A 20,537-nucleotide genomic window follows, 5' to 3' on the forward strand; every position below is an offset into this window, starting at 1 on the left:
CCCTGCGATGTGTAGCATAACCCAGAAAATGACCCCAGCTCAGCATAATGCTACGTGACCATTTGAATTAGGACACGTAGCGCTGATTTTTAATTGGAACCACAGATTGGGTAACGCCACGAACACAGCCAACACAACCTTATCATCTAAACTAATACCTACAATGACATTAAACTGAAAAATAAACTTAATAAAAATAAACAAACATAACTCCAAAAATTAGAAATCGGGGTCAGACCTTTGACCCTTCAAAAGTGAGGCCGAAAGTAGTTGAAGTTATATTTCTGGTTGGTTTCAGTAAAGCGCAGGGAAGGCATGTGGGGCGGCGGCGCGCAGTGCGTGCATGCCTCGCTGCCGCGTGGTGCGCGCGCGCAGCCCGCTCCTACGCTCAGCGGCGCCATCGCCAGCCGCCGCCCGCCCAGGTGACGTTGTGTGAACCGATTGTTGCAGTAAAGCGCAGGGAAGGCATGCCTTGCCGCCGCGTGGTGCGCGCGCGCAGCCCGCTCCTACGCTCAGCGGCGCCATCGCCAGCCGCCGCCCGTCCAGGTGACGTGTGAACCGATTGTTGCAGTAAAGTGCAGGGAGGGTATGTGGGCATGCGCGCAGTGCGTGCATGCCTCGCTGCCGCGTGGTGCGCGCTCATAGCCTGTTCCTACGTTCAGCTGTGCCCTTGCCAGCCGCCGCCCGCCCAGGTGACGTTGTGTGAACCGATTGTTGCAGTAAAGCGCAGGGAATGCAAGTGCCACGTGGTGCGCGCTCATAGCCTGTTCCTACGCTCAGCGGCGCCATCGCCAGCCGTCGCCCGCCCAGGTGACGTTGTGTGAAGCGATTGTTGCAGTAAAGCGCAGGGAAGGCATGTGCGGCTGCACGCAGTGCGTGCATACCTCGCTGCCGCTTGGTGCGCGCTCGTAGCCTGTTCCTACGGTCAGCTGTGCCCTAGCTAGCCGCCGCCCGCCAAGGTGACGGTGTGAACCGATTGTTGCAGTAAAGCGCAGGGAATGCAAGTGCCACGTGGTGAGCGCTCATAGCCTGTTCCTACATTCAGCGGTGCCTTTGCCATCCGCCGCCCGCCCAGGTGATGTTGTGTGAACCGATTGTTGCAAGTAAAGTGCAGGAAAGACATGTGCGGCTGCCCGCAGTGCGTGCATGCTTTACTGCCGCGTGGTGCGCGCTCATAGCCTGTTCCTACGGTCAGCTGTGCCCTTGCCAGCCGCCGCCCGCCCAGGTGACGTTGTGTGAACCGATTGTTGCAGTAAAGCGCAGGGAAGGTATGTGCGGCTGCACGCAGTGCGTGCATACCTCGCTACCGCGTGGTGCGCGCTCATAGCCTGTTCCTACGGTCAGCTGTGCCCTTGCCAGCCGCCGCCCGCCCAGGTGACGTTGTGTGAACCGATTTTTGCAGTAAAGCGCAGGGACTGCATGTGACACGTGGTACACGCTCATAGCCTGTTTCTACGTTCAGCGGTGCCTTTGCCAGCCCTCGCTCGCCCAGGTGATGTGTGAACCGATTGTTGCAGTAAAGCGCAGGAAAGGCATATGTGGCTGAGCGCAGTGCCTGCACGCTGCCGCGTGGTGTGGCAGGAGTATTATAAGTTTTTAACATTCGCCTGGTTCAATTGTAAACTTACATTTGCTTCTGTAGTTTCTCTTTATAAGTTAGGCCTTCACTGTAATCTCACCTGATGGTAAGTGATGATGCAATCTAAGATGGGAGCGGGCAAACTTGTTAGGAGGAGGATGAAAATTCACACCCCTTTCGGTTTCTACACGACATCATACCGGAACGCTTAATTGCTGGGCGGCACGTCTTACTAGCCACGGTCGAAGCCTCCCACCAGCCAGACCTGGACCAATTAAGAAAACCTCAATCAGCTCAGCCATAATAAAGGCACCTCTCAATGATAAATCTCACAATTTTGAAAATTTGTTTTGCTGTATTTCTTGAAAAACGCATGAAAAACATAATTTTCAATCAGCAATCAATTAACTAGTATACCTAATTATTATATCTTTGATTTTGGTTAACATGTAAAAAAAATGCGTTTATTACGAAGTTATGCCACACATCACAATATCTCCAGTACACCAGGACATCCAGGATGCCTGCGATGTGTGGCATAACCCAGAAAAAAAATCATTTCAGGCCCACGCCTCCCTCACCTACCCTGGTAGCTCAGATCGACTCATCAGTGGCGTGCCTATGGTTGCTGACACCGCTGTCCGCCGGTACCGCCGTGGTTGCGGTCCTCATCGCCGTCACCACCAACAACTGGTTGCACACACAGGAGAACATGCTGAACCCGGCCTTCAACGGCTCAGGGAAACACGAGCTCATCGCCAAACAAACTGTATCGGGACTGTGGCGAATTTGTCATACTGAACGTGAGTTTCTTTTATCTACACTAATATTATACAGAGGGCAGATTTGTATTTTTATATGTAAGAAATAAACTCAAAAGTATTGGACCGATTTGAAGAATTCTTCTACCAAAAGAAAGCTACATTATCAGGGAGTAACATAGGCTATATTTTACCCATTTCCATGGGATATACGCCCAGAGGTTCTGCTAATTATGAAAATGAGTATATTACGGATAGAATTTTTAACCTCAAGGAAGCCTTTAGCAAAAGTAAAGAGGTTGTCAATTTGACAGGTATGTTTTTTTTTTTTTATAAGTATGTACGCCGATTACTCGAGGACCGATTTCAATTTTTTTTTGTTTTATTTAATTGGTAATATTGCCACCATGTCAAGATCTGATGATGGAATCTTGAAGAAATTAAGGGGAACTTTCAAAAATTATATAGGTGCCCAGAGCGTTCGTAAATTTTTCCGTCTAGTATTTTGTTATGTGAGTATTAACACTTAGGGATCCTCTAAATTTCAAGTTCAGCATATATTTTAGACACTTTTCCAGGGACCCTTAAAGTTTAATTAAGTATTAACGGTGTGCAACTTATTATTCTAGGCAGCGCAATATAGGCAACTAAGTTTAAATTTCTATTAACTAGCTATGTACTTTTGAGCAGGTATACGCTGAAAAGTTAAAAAAAGTATAACTTTCAACATATTCTCTTAAATATTATACAGATATTCAAAGTTCCAGCAGTGTTGCCATTACTTGACAATAGCGGACGTACTCGTAACTTCCGCTGCTTCCACAATGCGTTACCGTCCGCGCCGGAAGGGCCGCTGTTCTCGTTCACATTGCGTTCGTTGCATGGCAACACTGTTATTTTACAGTCAGAGTCATTTTACATAACGTCCACTGGTACTTACTGTTGTTGTTATTTCATAAGAGTACTGTGCTTATTTTATTATGATACAATTATTGATTTTTTTGTTTTATAATAATTATTTTTCAATACTCTTGCTCAAAACATTGTCATATTACTACCCCACAGCGGGGCTAAACAAGCATTTCAGCCTCTAGAGACTAAAGTAATTTTTTTTTTTAAATTTTTGTCTGTTATGAGTACTAGCCAAGTACTAGCCTACTTTATAACGAAGGAGGTTTTATTCGTAAATAGAATCATCATAGATAAAGCCCTTATTGGTTAGTATATGTGATGTCTCAGTATAAAACGTAATTGTTTGATATTATCTACGGGGTACCAAGAGGAATCTTATTTTCTATCGCCAGATCCTTAGTCTTCAGACCTTTGAAGGAAAAATTAGAAAATACCCATTAAGTGGATAGTTGTAAGTCTGCACCCTTAGAACCTGCTACGTTCCAAAACTATCACAATCCAGACTTATATAGGGTATCTAACGTACCTACTCACCTTAATATAGGTTCACAAATTTTTCTTTCGCAGGCCTTAGTCCATATTAGTTGTTGTAAGCAAGGTTACGTTGTTTGCCGTTACACACATATATAGTAATGGCTTCTGAATACATTTTGTTCATAAATCATAGTATTCGAATAAGCAACGTATCAAGTTACGCAAGTTGATAAACGAACTTGTTATGTGCCTGGAATGTCGTTCTAACAATGGCCTGCGAAACTTTTGACGTGCCAACTTTACGTGCCGCGACGGAAGATTCATTGTTCTCGCTCGTATGCGAATTTCCGTCACTGTCACACTAACTGACAGGTTTATTTCCGTTTTTCACTTATTTAATGTCGCCATTGTTATAAGGTATGCGCATACGGTGACATGTTATGTAGATGCCAGCCACATTATCATAAAGCGTTATATGTAGCGCCGGCCCGAAGTAAATTTTAAAGTGGTGCAAGATCCAATTATGGCGCCTCCCTTGTTTGTTCCTAATAATATGTAGATACCCATACCAAATTATGAGTGTAAAGTAAGAATGGAACGCGAAGATCTCGACCATACTCTGGGGTGACCAATTGAAAATCAGGTGCAGTACCATCTACGGTTGAGTAGGATTATCATTTAGGCGCTCTCTAGGATTTGGCGCCTGGAGCGACTGCTGTTAGCGACCAAGTCTCGGATCCGTAGGTCATCACTGATGACTGATTTGATATAATTTCACTTATTTATATGAAATATTAATATTTTTTATAAACATAAAAAATCCTTAAATATTTCAGCTGGCAGTACCGTGTTCCGATGTTTGGACATACCGTACTTTCCCCTGTCACAATACACGCCGGACCCGAGTGACTCTACCACTGCGATACCATGTAAGTAGGACTATTAATATCTCCGTTATAAGTTCCTTACGCTTTAACACCTAAACCTTCAAGATAGTTTGCCTTTGTTTGCCCTCCGATTAGTCGGCAAAAAACTGTGTTAGGAGTGCGTACACTAATAGTCCAACGGGAATCATCCGACAATAGTCCGGAGTTGAGGTATTGATGCAATGTCATGTTATAATGTCATGTTTTGGTTTTAAGGGTATGGCACAGTTCAACGCATTTTACGACAATGACGTGTAACGTGATAACGTGACGGGTAGCATCGACAGTGATTGTACCATGTGGTAGAGGAAACACCTCAAGCAGGTCCCAGGACTTGTGACTTTTGGTGTAGAGTGTGTAGACATGTGCTTCATTCCCACACTAAACAGTTCATGATCAATAATAACACCACAAAACGTTATTGCACAAATATCACTTATGCGACTAGCTGCATAACGGCGTTTTTTTTTTTATTCTTTACAAGTTAGCCCTTGACTACAATATCACCTGATGGTAAGTGATGATGCAGTCTAAGATGGAAGCGGGCTAACTTGTTAGGAGGAGGATGAAAATCCACACTCCATCACGCTGCCTAACAAAGAACTGACCTCAAATCATCAAATACCCTTTTATTTATATACTGTCGTAACAACTTTATACAGCTACCTGCTTTTTATAATAATATAAATATAAATAATGAATATAAATACCACCAATACTCGAGGAACTCGTAACATTTATTCTGTTAAAGGTTGCGGTTTTTTTATTTAAGGATACGACCGGTCGTATCGTAGTAAATTAGGTGCAGTCTACCTAGAGAAATATAAAATAATGATATAAACCTAATAATATAATGATATATACCTAGAGAAATATAAATAATAATATAAATAGTCTACATGTTATGTTGACTATTTCTAAAAACCTCGCGGTTGGATAATAAGTTTATTAATGATATTTTTTCATTATACACACTACACAGCTAAGAAAATCAATAAAATATTTATTTGATAATTTTCAGATGTGGTAACTCGTTCTGCTGTTCCTCTTTTACTGGCGGTACTCACGCAAGCGGTGGGCGCTCTGTGCTGTGTTCTGGGACATTGTGTGAAGGGGAGAAGGCTTTGTACATTTATTGCAGGAGTACTTTTTATAATATCTGGTAAGATTCTTTATTACATCAACATCATTATCCTCATTATCAACCCATAGTCTCAAAATAAGTGGGGTTAGTCCACCACGCGGGGCCCACAGTGGATTGGCAGACTATACACATACCTAGAGAATTAAGAAAATTCTCTAGGTATGTGAAGGTTTCCTCACGATGTTTTTCCTTCGCCGTTTGAGATACGTGATATTGAATTTCTTAAATTCAGAAGAGAAAAAAGAATTAAGAATCTTTATTTACTCTCATTTAAATTAAAATACTTGAAGATGCCACGCGGTTTCACCCGCGTAGTTCTCGTTCCCGTAGAAATACCGGGGATAAAACATTGCCCATAGCACCCGGTGATAGTACCTGCCCAACAATGAAAGAGTTTTCAAATCGGTTCAGTAGTTTCGGAGCCTATTGAATACAAACAATCAAATTTTTCCACTTTATAACATTACTAGTAGACGAGAAACAGTTTTACCCACGTGGTCTCCGTTCCCGTAGGAATACGGGGTTAAAATATAACCTATAGAACCTGGGGATAATTTACCTTCCTAGCAGTGAAAGTATTTTTCACTTCGGTTTAGTATTTTCGGAGCATATCCAATACAAACAAACAAATCTTTCCTTATTTAAATATTATTTGCATTAAAATTAATGGACTCTGGGCCCAGGAACAAAATGTTTATTCACATGCTCAGATTTTGTGTATGTGATTCAATGAGAGTCGGATATCAGACTCACCAAAGTGATGAAGTCTGAAAGGAAAGTACCTCACTACCACGTGATGAATAAATAAATAAATAACTTCACCACCATGGTCATGAATAAATATTATATATTCCTGGGCTGAAAGACTATATAATACCTGGTTCCCGTTCCCGTAGGAATATGGGCCATAATATATAGCCTATAATATATATAGGTTTATAAATAAATAAATGAAATATCTAACACTGAAAGAATTTTTCAAATCGGACCTGTAGTTCCTGAGATTAGTGCGTTAAATCAAACAAAGAAACAAATTCTTCAGCTTTATAATATTAGTATAGATTTAAATAAAAAATTAAATCACAGTTAAACTCTCTAAATTATTAAACTCTCGTCATGCGTTTAAGGGATTTATATCCTAAAACTTATATCAGTCCAAAATATGTCAATAATATTCAATATAGAACATGATCAGCCTATAATGTTTTTTTTATTCATTCCAGGTCTCATTATGCTGACCGGAATCGTCATGTACATATCTGTGTTCAAATCCCAAGTGGGCCATAAACTCCGTTACATGACATTCTTTGATACTCCAAGAATGTCATACAGTTACGGGTACTCATTTGGTCTATATATAAGTGGGTTCGTGGCAGCAGAGCTAGCAGGAACTTCGGCTATATTCCTCTTCCTACAATGGTATCAGAAAGACTGGATCACAGAATTGACGGAGAAGGCCAAAGCTGATTGTCGAGCGTGGGATCGCGAGTTTGCGTTCTCGGACTTCAGGGAAAGAGACTCGACGTTATTAGAGAGGCGAATGATGAAAAGAGACACGTATCCTCCATCAGGTTCCTCTGCTGCTACTCCAAGAGAGCGAAGACGTTTCGTCTTTGACGGAGATGACGTTCCACATTGCTCAATTCATAAAAATCGGAGAGTAAATTTGAGCTCAGCGTCGTTAAAGGATTTATCTTCTTCGACACTCTATGGGTTCCCGGCTGCGCCTCGGCCGACAGCTTGTGACAACTATTTTGAGGAGTTCAAAGAAGTCCCTCAGAGCGCGAACACTTTAAGTGGTCTGCGAAGTGCTTCGATATTCCAATCACAAGCGTCGGTAGCTAGTGGAAGATTTTTAGATACCTCGGCAGTTGAGCCTCCTCCTTCAAGGGAAGAGGAAATGGTGACCTTCGGCGCTGGGGCCAGAGCTGCTGAAGACAAACCACCTCGACACGACCGTGCGGTGGGCACTGACCCCTACCGTAGAACTACCCCTGTTTGACTGACACAACCATGGGTTCCACCCCCCGATGCATATCGATAAGCGGCAAAACGATGACAACGTTTTGCATTATATGATTATAGATAAGGCTGTTTGTGGCCACGGTGTTAAAGATCGAGTGATTTTCGAATTTATGGACGCATGTGACTATTTGTGTGTCATGAACATTTTTGACTGTTACATTTCCTTAAATAAAATACTGCCATTTGTGTACATGGTTTATTTATTTCAAATCTTATTGAGTTATATCTATACTTGCTCTAGCCACCCGCGAAACAACAAGAAAATCGTGAGTATCAAATCAGGCACCATTTTTGTTTTACTTGGTTTCCCAAACTAGAATATTACAAAATAACACATATAGCAATCGTAAATTTTTTTTTGTTATTGTGTACGACCATCATGAAAAATTAAAAAAAAATCCACAATCTTAAAACAAATCTGTGAAAGCGAATGCAGCCTGGCTAGTAGTGCGCAGGTAGTTTTATATAGTCTATGTATTTCCATGATTTTATGTCAAATATTTGAGTTTATTGATAAGAAACACGCTATTACATCCACTTTACATGAAAGAAGATATTACTCGTATGAATAGTAAATATTATAATAAATCAGAGATGTAGGATATGTTTCTTATGATGTCTAATACATATAAAATCTTATTGAAATATATTAAAGTACTAATCTAAATTTAAAATAAAAATAAAAAAAGAATACTGGTGTCAAACAATTTTATTATTCCACATGTCATGTCGGAAATGAATGGTGTGCTTAAAAATCCAGAACTATTTACGTAGCTGATTTTAAGTCTAGCAAGGAAAGGAGTCTTCAAGATGGGGGCGCTTGCTTCAATGTTGTAAGTATATTTTTTCTTGTAATTTCAATAAAAACTTAGACTGATTTATTATAAAGTAGCGGACGCCCCCGACTTTGTCTGCCGTTAGACCTCTTTAATCCAGCACTTACAGTAGTATCTCTGTAAAAATTGAGTAACTTCTCCCGTTTTCCCAACATTTCCCTTCACTGCCCTGCTCCTATTGATTGTAGCTTGATATAAAGTATACTATAACCTGCCTAGTTGTATGAAGAATAATTGAAGTTTCGTTAAAATCCGTCGAGTAGTTTTTGTTTCTATAACGAACATACATACAGACGGACAGACAGACACAGACAGACACAGACAGACAGACACAAACAGACAAAAATTTTACTGATTGCATTTTTACTATTAATTGTTAATAATAAAAATCAGATATGGTTTCAAAGCAAGTTCGGTTGTATTTGGAAAATACTTTGTATACAAACCCTATTTAATTTTTAGCGGAAGAAAGGATCCGCGCACTCCTGTGAAGAATGGTTTTCAAAGACTAAAGAATATACTTGCAGTACATTGCAGAGGAATCATTGGTACCTTAGTACCGCTCATCGTTTTGCCGGTGCTAATCAAAAAAGGAGAAGTGAGTCTTATTGCATTTATCATTAACAGACTATTTTAACATCCCACTGCTACAGGTAGGGTTGCCAACCGTACGCTGCTACGGCGTCGCTGCGACATAACAACGTTGCGGCGCCGCACCGCTCGTGTGCTCGCTGATACGGTGAAATTTTTACGATGCAGCGCCGCCACGCATCGCCTGACCTCGTTCTTAATGAAGTAACGTTGTGACGGCTCAGTCCAGAAAGGGCGAATTTGCCGCGATTCTCTCGCGCGTATTACTCGCGATTGTTCCGTCCACAAGGTGCGTACCAATGCGCGAGCATTTGGGGAGGAATTCAGTACGAAACATGGAGTTCGCTCTAGAGTTCGCGCGTTAACTGGACGCAATAAGTCGTCCCTAGTATCTCGACTCGCGCGCAATACGCGCGAATCAAGCGCGCGTCGAGAGTCTGGCGTAGTGCACGCGATTTACGCGCGTATTTGGAATTCGCGCGATGCTTGTGGACGCGAATTTGATGTCTAGTACTTCGACAACGCGCGTAGGAATTCGCGCGATAGGATTCGCGACGAATTCGCCCCTTCTGGGCAAGGACTAAGGGATTGGGAACTACGCGGGTGAAACCGCGAGTTAGTCTAGTGTTAATTATATATTTTTTAATTACAGCACCATAGAACGGTAGCAGGTCTTTGGTTTTGGATGGCGTGGTTCTTTCTATGGCAACCAGTAAATATTGAAGTGACGGGCTTCATACCTTTGTTTCTTCTTCCCATGACGGGGGCGATGAACACTTTGACTACGACCAAATGTTACTTTAGTGTGAGTGTACATTTTACTAATATTTATTAACAAAAAAAATATATATTTCAATTAGGCTTAGTTTACAAGAACTTTTGAAATGTCAAGTTAAGTCAGGATTTTATTTAGTAGTGGTAAATAAAATTAACGTCGCCTTGGTCCGAGAAGAGCCCACAACAAACTTAGCCAAGGTTTATTTTTTTGTTAACCACCATTTTACAAACTTATCTAGAACTAAGTATAGTGCAGTTCAACACCAAGCTTTTTATCATTTAAATAATCATTAACACTATAATAAGACTTTCCTTTAAGCTTGCTATTAAAATACACTTTGAACTTTTTGATAGACATGCCAATGGATTCATGTGGTAGTTTATTTATTAGATTGTTAGAGCGACTAACTTTTTGCCCTGCACCGAAATGCCTAGTGATAGATATAACTGTACGAGGTGAAACAGGTGGTAGGATGCGGGTTTTCTCTTTTTTTTATTCGATGAAAAATTGGTCCTCGACTGTGATATCACCTGATATTATGTAACAACGCAGTCTAAAGGCAGCATTCAGTTCTTGGGGACCGCGACCGCATAGGGTCGCACGACCCACTGCTTAGAATGAATATATATGGAGCACTAAACAAAAGTGGTCGCTCGAAGATCTTGAGCTTTGTTTAATGCTCCATATAACTTCATACTAAGCAGTGGGTCGCGCGACCGCGACCTGCGACCGCGACCGGATCGCATAGTTGTGCAAAACTGAATTCACGCGCACGAAGTCACGGGTAGTATATTATTAAACTTCACAAGCGCTTTTTTAATATTCTTTCAGGATAATGTGGCTTTGTTAATTTTGGGGAGCATGATGCATCTACTGATTAATAGTACTGGCGTGGACCGGCGCGTTATACTGTGGATGTTGTGTTCCGGAGATAGTTGTCAGTTCTCTGGTAAAAGGTGAGAGAATCAATCTTATTAACCACCCACGGCTCACTATTGAGCACGAGTCTCCGCTCAGAATGAGAGGGTTTAGGCCAGTAGTCCACCACGCTGGCCCAATGCGGATTGGCAAACTTAAGAAAATTGTCAGGTATGCCGGTTTTCTCACGATGTTTTCCTTCGCCGTTTAGGCCAAGTGTTATTTAATTTCTAAACTATTAACTGAACACACACACATGACTGAAATTTGGAGGTGCCCCGAACCGGATACGAACTTACGCCCTAGTCGAAGGCAGAGGTCATATCCACTGTACTATCATGTCTCTCATCAATTAGTCTACGTGGACTAAAATTTTAAAGTATGGCAACACAAAGAGGTTAATAGTATATGAAATCTTTACCGTTTCAGACACGTGATATTAATTGCTTGACATACCGATAACTAAAAAGTTAGAGGTTGACGCCGGACCGGGTTCGAACCTACGTCCTCAGAATCGAAGGCAGATCATATCTCAAACGATGAAGGGAAAACATCGTGAGGAAACCCACATATTTGCGAATTTTCATATTTTTTGTTTACATGTGCAAGTCTGCCATTCAGCTATCGGATGTCAATCTGAGTTTCTAGCCGCATATAATAATACCTATTGGTATTTGAAGTATCGTGAGTGTTATTCATATTGATTGATTATGAAACAACGGCTAAAACTCACGTGATATTAGGTCGGAGTATGCCCTACTAGTTTCGAACCAGCTGCGCGACGCGCCGCTGCTCGCATCGCGCGCTGGGAGAGGGTTTGTGTGCTGAGTGAAGGTTCCGTTACGCTCTCCGACGGTTCATTAATGTCATCTTGATTAGACTCGTCTTCTTGTAAGCAAACCGAACCGGGCATACTCCAACCTAATATCCCGTGAGTTTTAGCCGTTGTTTCATAATCAATCAAATACCTATTGATGTTAAATATTTTTCAGATTGGTGTTTAAAGCCAGCGCTGCTGCGTTCTTCCTGTCAATGTTTTGCAACAGGCTCATAGTGACTTCAACTATCATTCAGCTCTTGGTGCCGGCGTTCAACAATTTACAGGTATCACATAGATTCCGGAGGGTGTGGGTTCGAATCCGGTCCGGGGCATGCACCTCCAACTTTGCAGTTGTGTGCATTTTAAGAAATTAAATATCACGTGTCTCAAACGGTGAAGGAAACATCGTGAGGAAACCTGCATACCAGAGAATTTTCTTAATTCTTTACGTGTGTGAAGTCTGCCAATCCGCATTGGGCCAGCGTGGTGGGCTATTGGCCTAACCCCTCTCATTCTGAGAGGTGACTTGAGATCAGCAGTGAGCCGAATATGGGTTGATAATGATGACATACAATTTTAACAAATTACAGAATAATGACGTATTGGGATTCACTTCTACATGAATAAAGTTTAACACGTTCGCTGCGTACCGCTTTGTATATACTTTCCTCTGGTGCGGTACGAGGTTTTTTGACCTCATACTAAAACTTTATGCGGTGTGGTACGAGGTCCATTGACCTCGTAATTCTTGTAGACGCTAGATGTATGAGGTCAATTGACCTCGTACCGCAGCGAACGTGTTACACCTTGAGAATACTTTGTCTATTTTTAGTAATAACTAGCTAATGCCCGCGGCTTCGTCCGCGTGAAATTAAGTTTTCATAAATTCCTCGGAAACCATGGATTCCTATGGGGAATTAAGCCATGGCCGGAGACCGTGGATACCCTGGGATTGGCGGTTGGGAGCGGCGGGCGCAGCGAACACGCAAATTCTATCGTACGGTGGGCATAAGATGGAGAGCGAATCCCCTGCCGAAGGCCGGGGTTCGCTAAACCATTTTCACCAGAAGAAGAAGAAATACTTTCATCATTCATCATCATTATCAAGTTATCAACCCATATACGGCTCACTGCTGAGCTCTAGTCTCCTTTCAGAATGAGACGGTTTAGGCCAATAGTCCACCACGCTGGCCCAATACAGTTTGGCAGACTTTACACACGCAGAAAATTAAGAAAATTTTCCGTTATACAGGTTCACGATGCTTTTCCTTCACCGCTTGAGACACATGATATTTAATTTCTTAAAATGTACACAACTAAAAACTTGGGGGTTCATGCCCCAGACTGGATTCGAACCCACACCCTCCGGAATCGGAGGCAGAGGTCATATCCACTGGGCTATTACGGTTTCATAAAAAATCATTTAAGATGAATTATTGAAACTAACAATTATCATGCAAAGGTAGCCTTATTGCTTGCAATCTCTACCAGCAATCTAAGCAATATCTTTGATTTCAGTCCTCTACGTCTGGTTACCGAGCAACCAAAGCAGATTATGATGTAATGCGTCATATAGTTATTTGTGCTGTACAAACTGCTTCTAGTATAGGTAAGTATCAATGGACTAAATTTTTTGGACATTGGACAATGGACAGAAAGAAAAACAAAAACGCTCAGCAGAACCTGGCACTCGTGTAAAATTAAAAAAAAAAAGAAAAACGCTACATAATTTAATTTGCTTCAAGCCTCAGTAGTATAGTTACGCCTCTATTAACAGTCTATGCTCCTACCAAGGTATCTGTAGAGTTTAGATAATGGTACTTTGAGAAGTAGCAGATTTCAAGAGCGCAGGAACCGTGAATTCCAAGTAAAAAGCATCTATTTTCATAATTTCTTCAGCATAATAAGATAACTCATGTCTAAAATAACTAGACAACTTTTCAAAGCAACCTTTTGCTGTATCTAGCCAAAGATTGCCTTGAAGTATGACACATAGTAGCGTTTTTTCGAAGGATTGCCAAGCATTCTTCATTACACAAATGCTTTCAGTTGTTGTATCGAAACTACGACCGTGGATGCAGAAAAAAGGGTCACTACCCACTGCGTTATGCGGCTGTAAAACTACCACAACACAATGCTTGTGCAAACCATTGTATACCTATTAATAGTGATACTTATTTTTCAGGGAGTGTAGCCATTGTACACGCGTCGTTTGCTACGATGGCGATGCGCGCTATTTTTTATAGGTACGTACTTAGAACTTATAGTAATATTCTGCCCGCCAACTCGCATTGGAACAGTGTGGTGGGTTTAAGTTCCAAATCCTCTCATTCTGAAATTCTGTGTCAAAAAATGCGGGGAAGAGATACAACCTTTTGGTTTGACTACTCTTTTATTATTTTCGTACATCACTCTGATACATAGTTATGAGCCTTATTTAACTGCCCAATACAGCGCCAGGGCTCCCAGCTCGTAGGAAAGGAAATATAGAGCCTAAACCCACGATAATGCTTCGATGCAAGTTGGCGGACTTATTTGATAATTCTTTTTTTATTTTGAGTACTAATGACAATGCCTGACACCAAATTAACGTGCTCCGACGCTCCTGTTACTCCTCTGATTTTCCAACTTATTATGGGTTGAGATAAATGGGAATACTTGGTGTGGAAATCTGTTATCATATAAAATTAAGATTAAAAATTCAAAAAAATATTAAATAAAAAATTAAATTTTAAAACTAAAACCCAACTACGCGAAAAAGGGTTCTAAAAGGTCTAAAAGGTAAGGTCTAAAAGGTAAAGGAAAGGTGATCTATCTTGGCCATTTTTGGAGGAACTTGGTGATTTCTTCCAACCCCTTTCGGGGCTGAGGCATCTTGGCCTAAGAGTTGTCAATACCCCTGCGCGGACTGCGATTCCTTGCTATCCAGCGATGGGGCTGTGTCATATCTTTTTTTTTACACCTCATTTATATAAATCAGTAGTTTTGGCGCTACGGTGGAACATATATACACAAACTGCCAAAAATCAGTACCCTTTCTTTTGGCTTCTCTGAAGTCGGATAAATATAAAGGTTCGCGAGCATCTGCTGTAAATATTATATCTAAATTATATTAGTTTTTTTTTTATTTAATTTTGAAACTAATTGGATTTTATTTGCTTTCAGTCATCCACCTGCAGGATACGAGTTTCCCGATGTATTCAATTATTTACAGTACACGTGTTTTGCATTTCCTACCGCTTTTGTGATGTTTATATTCAATTTCTTATACTACGTGTTTCTTATGAACTTGTAAGTATTCAATCTACATCTATCTATACTTATAATCAATCTGTAGAGAGGTCGATTCTGTACATTAAATATATTTCCAAAATTAGTTATTTTGATGATGGTGGTGGATGATAAGTGATCGATACTGATGCCAAAAATGCAATCAGTAAAATTTTTGTCTGTATGTCTGTTATGTTCGTTATAGAAATAAATACTACTCGACGGATTTTAGCAAAACTTGGTACAATTATTTTTCATACCTGTGGGCAGGTTATAGTATACTTTTCATCACGTCATCATACTCCATTTTTACAGCGATACTACTGTAAAGGCTGGATTAAAGAGGTCCAAGGGCGGACAAAGTCGCGGGCGTCCGCTAGTCTACACTAATATTGTAAAGAGGAAAGATTGCGTTTTTGTTTGTAACGAATAAAAAACATTTAAAAAAGTGCCAACTAGTCTATTCCATCAATTGCAAACACTACCAATGACGACAGTTAATAAAATGCAGTATAATAATACAAGTACGATTCTTTCAGTATCGTTAAACCCATGAGTGGAAACAGCATGGTCTACATGAGGAACATGCTCCACGAGCATAAGAAATCACCGAGCATGACTGTCCCTCTGACGCTTCATCAAAAGGTTTTCTATCATTAATTTTACAATCGTCGACACACACATGTTAGGGTCCGTTTATATATACAGACATTTAGCGTGCCAGACACGTGCCGTGGCAGACAAAATAATATTCTTTTAAACAGTGTCTATTAACGTATTTATATCTATAGTAACGCGGCTGCGCAGACCGCCCGGCCAGTATTCGCGGAAAGAATATTTTGTCTGTGCGGTTCATGTCTGTAGAGTCCTTCATGAAACCTGAACTAAAATTGACAGCACCTTACACAAATGGCAATAAGACAGCCATTACCAGATGATAATGAGCGCCATTAAGACGTTAGCGCCGCATCTGGGGGACTCTTTCATAAAAAGGACTAAGTGTCTCTAGCTACCTACTGGGCTGTGTGAATAGACGGTGTCTGTGGGTGTCTGCCACGCTATTTGTCTGTGACACACTGTGTCTGTAGATATAAACGGACCTTTAGAATGATGATGTGTCTATCAGTGATCTCATTATCAAGTATTTATACTTATTTACACGATGACAATACACAAAAGTTTTTTCTTTAAGTTTTGCATGTATGTCTGTTTGTTTGTCTTGGCTAATATGCGGCTGAACCGATTTTAATGGGACTTTCATTGGAAGTTATTAGTTTCATTAAGTTCCCGCCGGGGCCAAGACCTACTATAGAAGAAAAATAAAAATAATCCTGAATGTTGTCCACTTTTCCAGTTGCGTCTCGTCATTTATTTCGCATTTTTAGCGGCATGTATGTTCCGATGGATGGATTGGTTTCACACGGGATGGACAGGTTTTAAGAAGGTCGTACCGGAAGTACCACTGTGAGTGTTGCGTATGATTTAATACATCGACGACGATATTTGCTGTAAACCTCAGAAAATCAAAAATACTTTTTTTTATTTATTTATATACAAACAAAACAAAAGAAAAAAGAATAAACGAAGAAAATATAAGTCTACAAGTATTTGCAAAGGCGGTCTTATTGCTTATAGCAATATCTGCCAGACAACCACATCATTTACATCATTTTAATCAGAAAAAAACCGCATCGTAGAATCGTTTGGGGTCCCATATTTTTAGGAAGAAAAAAATGTCTGTCTGTTTCGTACAAATCTGATGACGAAGTATTCTGACATAAAAACTAGTTATTATCACAAGACTAGAATACATATATGCCTGGGGTTCGCTTTGAATTTTTTATTTTGTACGATTTTGTTATTTCTACTCACGTCACTAAAAAAATGTTATTATGACTTCAGTATCAGAGATGCCACGGTCGCTGCAATTTTCGTGACTTTGCTGCATATTTTTCCGAGGACTTTTCTGTTTACAAATTACGTAACAGCTAGAGGTAAGTCTTTCAGTTGTTTAATGTATGTTCATTAAAATTTTTAAACATTTCATATTATGTATATAATTATCATGTAAAACATTTTAACATTAAAAATGTATTTTTCAGTAAAATCGCATATTGGCCCTGTTTTGAAGCCGGATTCTCCATTTATGCAGTGGAATTATTTTGATAAAAACACAAACTACGGCTACATTATTCTAATAGGTTAGTAAACGGTAATAGTTTGTTTTTAATGCCCTCTGTATATAACTAATTAGTTTGGCGCGGCCCTTATGAAATCTATCATGATTTCGTAATATTGATATATATATATATACACACACACAATATAAATAGCGCCACGGCTCTACCGTGACCATTTTGTTCCTATGCATTTATCTATTTCAATCTGAAATATTTTCTTGTTCTGTTCTTTTTAGACCCCCTTTAACGTAGTAGGGTTATAATTTTATCTTTTTTTTTTATTACTGAATCTATTGCAGGTGGTGGAGTAGCGTTAAATACTGCAATTAGAGTTAGCAAACTTAACGAAAAGATACCGCAATACGGAGAAGATATAGCCAATTTGCCGTGGGTTTATTCGATCTTGGTCGTTTGTATTATAGCGACTGTACTTCCAAATATAATGTCCAGTGTAGCAGCGTGCTGTGTTTTATTACCATGCGTTTTGCACATGGTATGTATCAGTTATGTTTTTATATCTATACTAATATTATAAAGAGGAAAACTTTGTTTGTATGTTTGTTTGATTGTAATGAATAGGCTCAAAAACTACTGGACCGATTTTAAAAATTCTTTCTCCATTCGAAAGCTACACTATCCACAAGTAACATAGGCAAAATTTTATTTTGGAAAAAAATAGGGTTCCATAAGTTATTTGGGTTTTTCGACACAAAGTGTAAAAAAATCAACCAGAAAAGTAGGGTAGGGGTAGGTAGGAGTAGGGTAGGGGTAGGAATAGGCTAGGGGTAGGCTAAGGGTAGGCTAGGGGTAGGCTAGGGGTAGGCTAGGGGTAGAGTAGGGGTAGGATAGGGGTAGTTGAAAGTTTACATCGAGTTTCACGCGGACGAAGTCGCGGGCGTCGGCTAATTTCATATATTCTCACTGTATTAAAAATAGAGGATGCCCATGACTTCGGCTGCATGAAATTTTAGTGTAGACACTAGCCTACCCTAGTTAAACACGTTGTCCATTGCCTGTAATGGGGATGATGACTAGGTTTGAATATATTGATTTTTTAGAGACATTCGGATAAATAAGGCCAATATTAACTAGTTAATATGTAAAAAAAAAGAATATAAAATTTCGAAGTCTACTAAAATTATTTTATAGTAATTAGAGGAAAATTACATTAAACGTGACATTTTTCAATACATGAACAATAAACATAAACGCACAAATAACAAAGATATTTGTAACTTTGTTTAAACGCCCATACAAATCTACAGCGCATCAATGACGTCATTAATTCGTGCCATTTCATATTGCGCGTTTTTTAGGGTTCCGTGGCAGTGCCGCAAATCTGACCCTGTAAATCCGAAAGTAATGATCGCGGATATCCTGTTACTTTTAGAAAAATGATTTGTTATTAGCATACTCCTAATCTTACTAATATTATGAACGCGAAAATTTGTATGGATGTTTGTTTGGATGTTGGTTACTCTTTAACGCCGCAACTACTGAACCGATTTGGCTGAAATTTGGAATGGAAATAGATTTTACTCTGGATTAACACAAAGGCTATTTTTCATTCCGAAGAAATCCATGGTCCCATCATGGGTTTGTGAAAAATTAAATTTCACGTGGACTAAGACACGGGCGTCTGCTTTATCCCGTATAGGTATCATCATCATCATCATCATCATTCCAGGCACCAGAGCTTAGAGCGGCGCTACGTCAAGATGAAGTAGCCCCAGCCCCAGCGACGCCACCCGGTCCTTGGTCATACAGTTACTATTTAGGAGCGCTGGCCGTTAGCATGGGAAGTTCATTTGGATTTGCTCTTCCGTTTCTGTACACGCCGGCCTACTTCTGCCATCACACGGGAAAAGTTCCTATAAACAAAATGGTAAGATAATTTTTAAAATTGATTCTGTGGATCCAAAGATTACCCCGCTACAACACAAAAACTTTACCTCTTTATAATAGAATAATTTTTTCTAATTAAATATTTTAATTTTTTTAGATTTTTTCTAGACAAATGATAAATGTTGTTAACATAAAAATAATAATTTATTTTTTCTATTTTATTACAGATTAAGTATACGATCGGCAGTGTGTTTATATGTATCATCGTGCTGTGGTTTACGGTACATTTTTTTGCACCTGTCATTTGGTATGACAAAGGTGTTGGTATAAAAACCTACTTGGTCAGTACCACCACCACCACCACAGAAGCACCTCCGCAGGATTAATTAGATTTCATTTAGGTACATAGAAATTATTATTTGACAATTTGTCAGTAATAATAATAATGTAATTGATAATAATATGGTATAAAACCGGTTAAGTGCGTGTCGAGCTACGCGCATTGTAGGGTTCCGTAGATTAAGTTAAAACTTAAATCCCTTATGTACCTAATGCACAAAACTACCGTTAACGATACCCCATACCATAGAATCGACTATAAATAGTTGATTCTCTCTTTGCATGTAGGGAAGGAAACCCAACTTTTTTTTAGTTTTCTTTTTACCTTTACATACTTAACTAATACCCTTACTAAATTAATTTTTTCTAGTTTTAACAGACTCCTAAGTTATGTAACTGACAATTTTATCTTTTTAATTAACAACGGAATTAGTATGCAGTTTTTGATTTGCAATTTTTAAGTTGGTCAACTATTACTCTTTAAATGCTACTTTGCTGTTATAGTTTTTCATGTATATAATTCTCATCAAAACTCATCAAATAAACGAGTATAATATTTAGTTTTTTTATGAAAGAATATTGTTATATTTTTCTTGTTAAAAATAATGTTAAAACTGTTTGCTGTTTGTTATTGTACAATGTTAAGCCATTGCAAACGAATAGTATAATTAAAATATATTAACATGGCTGAATAAAAGTAACTTTTCCGAGCAAGTGAGATGAAAAATAAGTTTGAAGACGCTCTATCAATAGTATAATGTTAAAAATTTAAGGCTCACACTGTCGAATTATTGTAAAAATATTTTTTCCGAGCGAGAAGAATAATATTTTAGTAATTGTGGTGTACCTAGTGACATCAGCTCGCATCTGTCAAATTTGTTAACTTATAGGAGCTTATTGACTTAATAAATTGGTTTTTAAATATTTTGGGTTTTCTTATCACAATTTGTACCACTAAGTTATGCACTCACAAACGCACTCACGCGCGCTTATACACACAGACACAGACACACACACGCACATCACAGACACACATAATATTTTGCTGTTGCATTTTTGCACGCTAATGCACTTGGCAATCCTATATACAGGTTGCTCGGAAGTAATTTTTTTTTTGTTTTTTATGTTTTCATACAAAG

General features: G+C 39.5%; 2 protein-coding genes across 2 annotated transcripts in view; both read left to right on the forward strand.

The window, feature by feature from the left end:
- LOC112049688 (voltage-dependent calcium channel gamma-4 subunit) overlaps positions 1-8,011 on the forward strand; it is a 100,707-nt gene extending 92,696 nt beyond the window's left edge. Inside the window, exons 2-6 of the mRNA XM_052884340.1 lie at positions 299-422; positions 2,144-2,382; positions 4,563-4,655; positions 5,674-5,814; positions 7,020-8,011. Of these exons, the coding sequence (XP_052740300.1) occupies positions 316-422; positions 2,144-2,382; positions 4,563-4,655; positions 5,674-5,814; positions 7,020-7,798 (1,359 nt within the window). The 5' untranslated portion in view covers positions 299-315 and the 3' untranslated portion in view covers positions 7,799-8,011. The remainder of the gene's footprint in view (positions 1-298; positions 423-2,143; positions 2,383-4,562; positions 4,656-5,673; positions 5,815-7,019) is intronic.
- Positions 8,012-8,631: 620 nt separating this feature from the next.
- Positions 8,632-19,890, forward strand: LOC112049685 (protein I'm not dead yet-like). Its single transcript, XM_052884430.1, has 14 exons — positions 8,632-8,654; positions 9,120-9,255; positions 9,901-10,053; positions 10,858-10,982; positions 11,937-12,048; positions 13,283-13,373; positions 13,950-14,063; positions 14,944-15,055; positions 15,574-15,679; positions 16,758-17,028; positions 17,137-17,239; positions 17,467-17,707; positions 18,902-19,099; positions 19,287-19,890. Exons 1-14 carry the CDS (start codon positions 8,632-8,634, stop codon positions 19,443-19,445), a joined length of 1,944 nt encoding a protein of 647 aa, XP_052740390.1. The 3' UTR covers positions 19,446-19,890.
- Positions 19,891-20,537: the final 647 nt, after the last annotated feature.

The sequence above is a fragment of the Bicyclus anynana genome, chromosome 11, assembly GCF_947172395.1.
Source record: "Bicyclus anynana chromosome 11, ilBicAnyn1.1, whole genome shotgun sequence".
NCBI classification, from domain to species: Eukaryota; Metazoa; Arthropoda; class Insecta; order Lepidoptera; family Nymphalidae; genus Bicyclus; species Bicyclus anynana.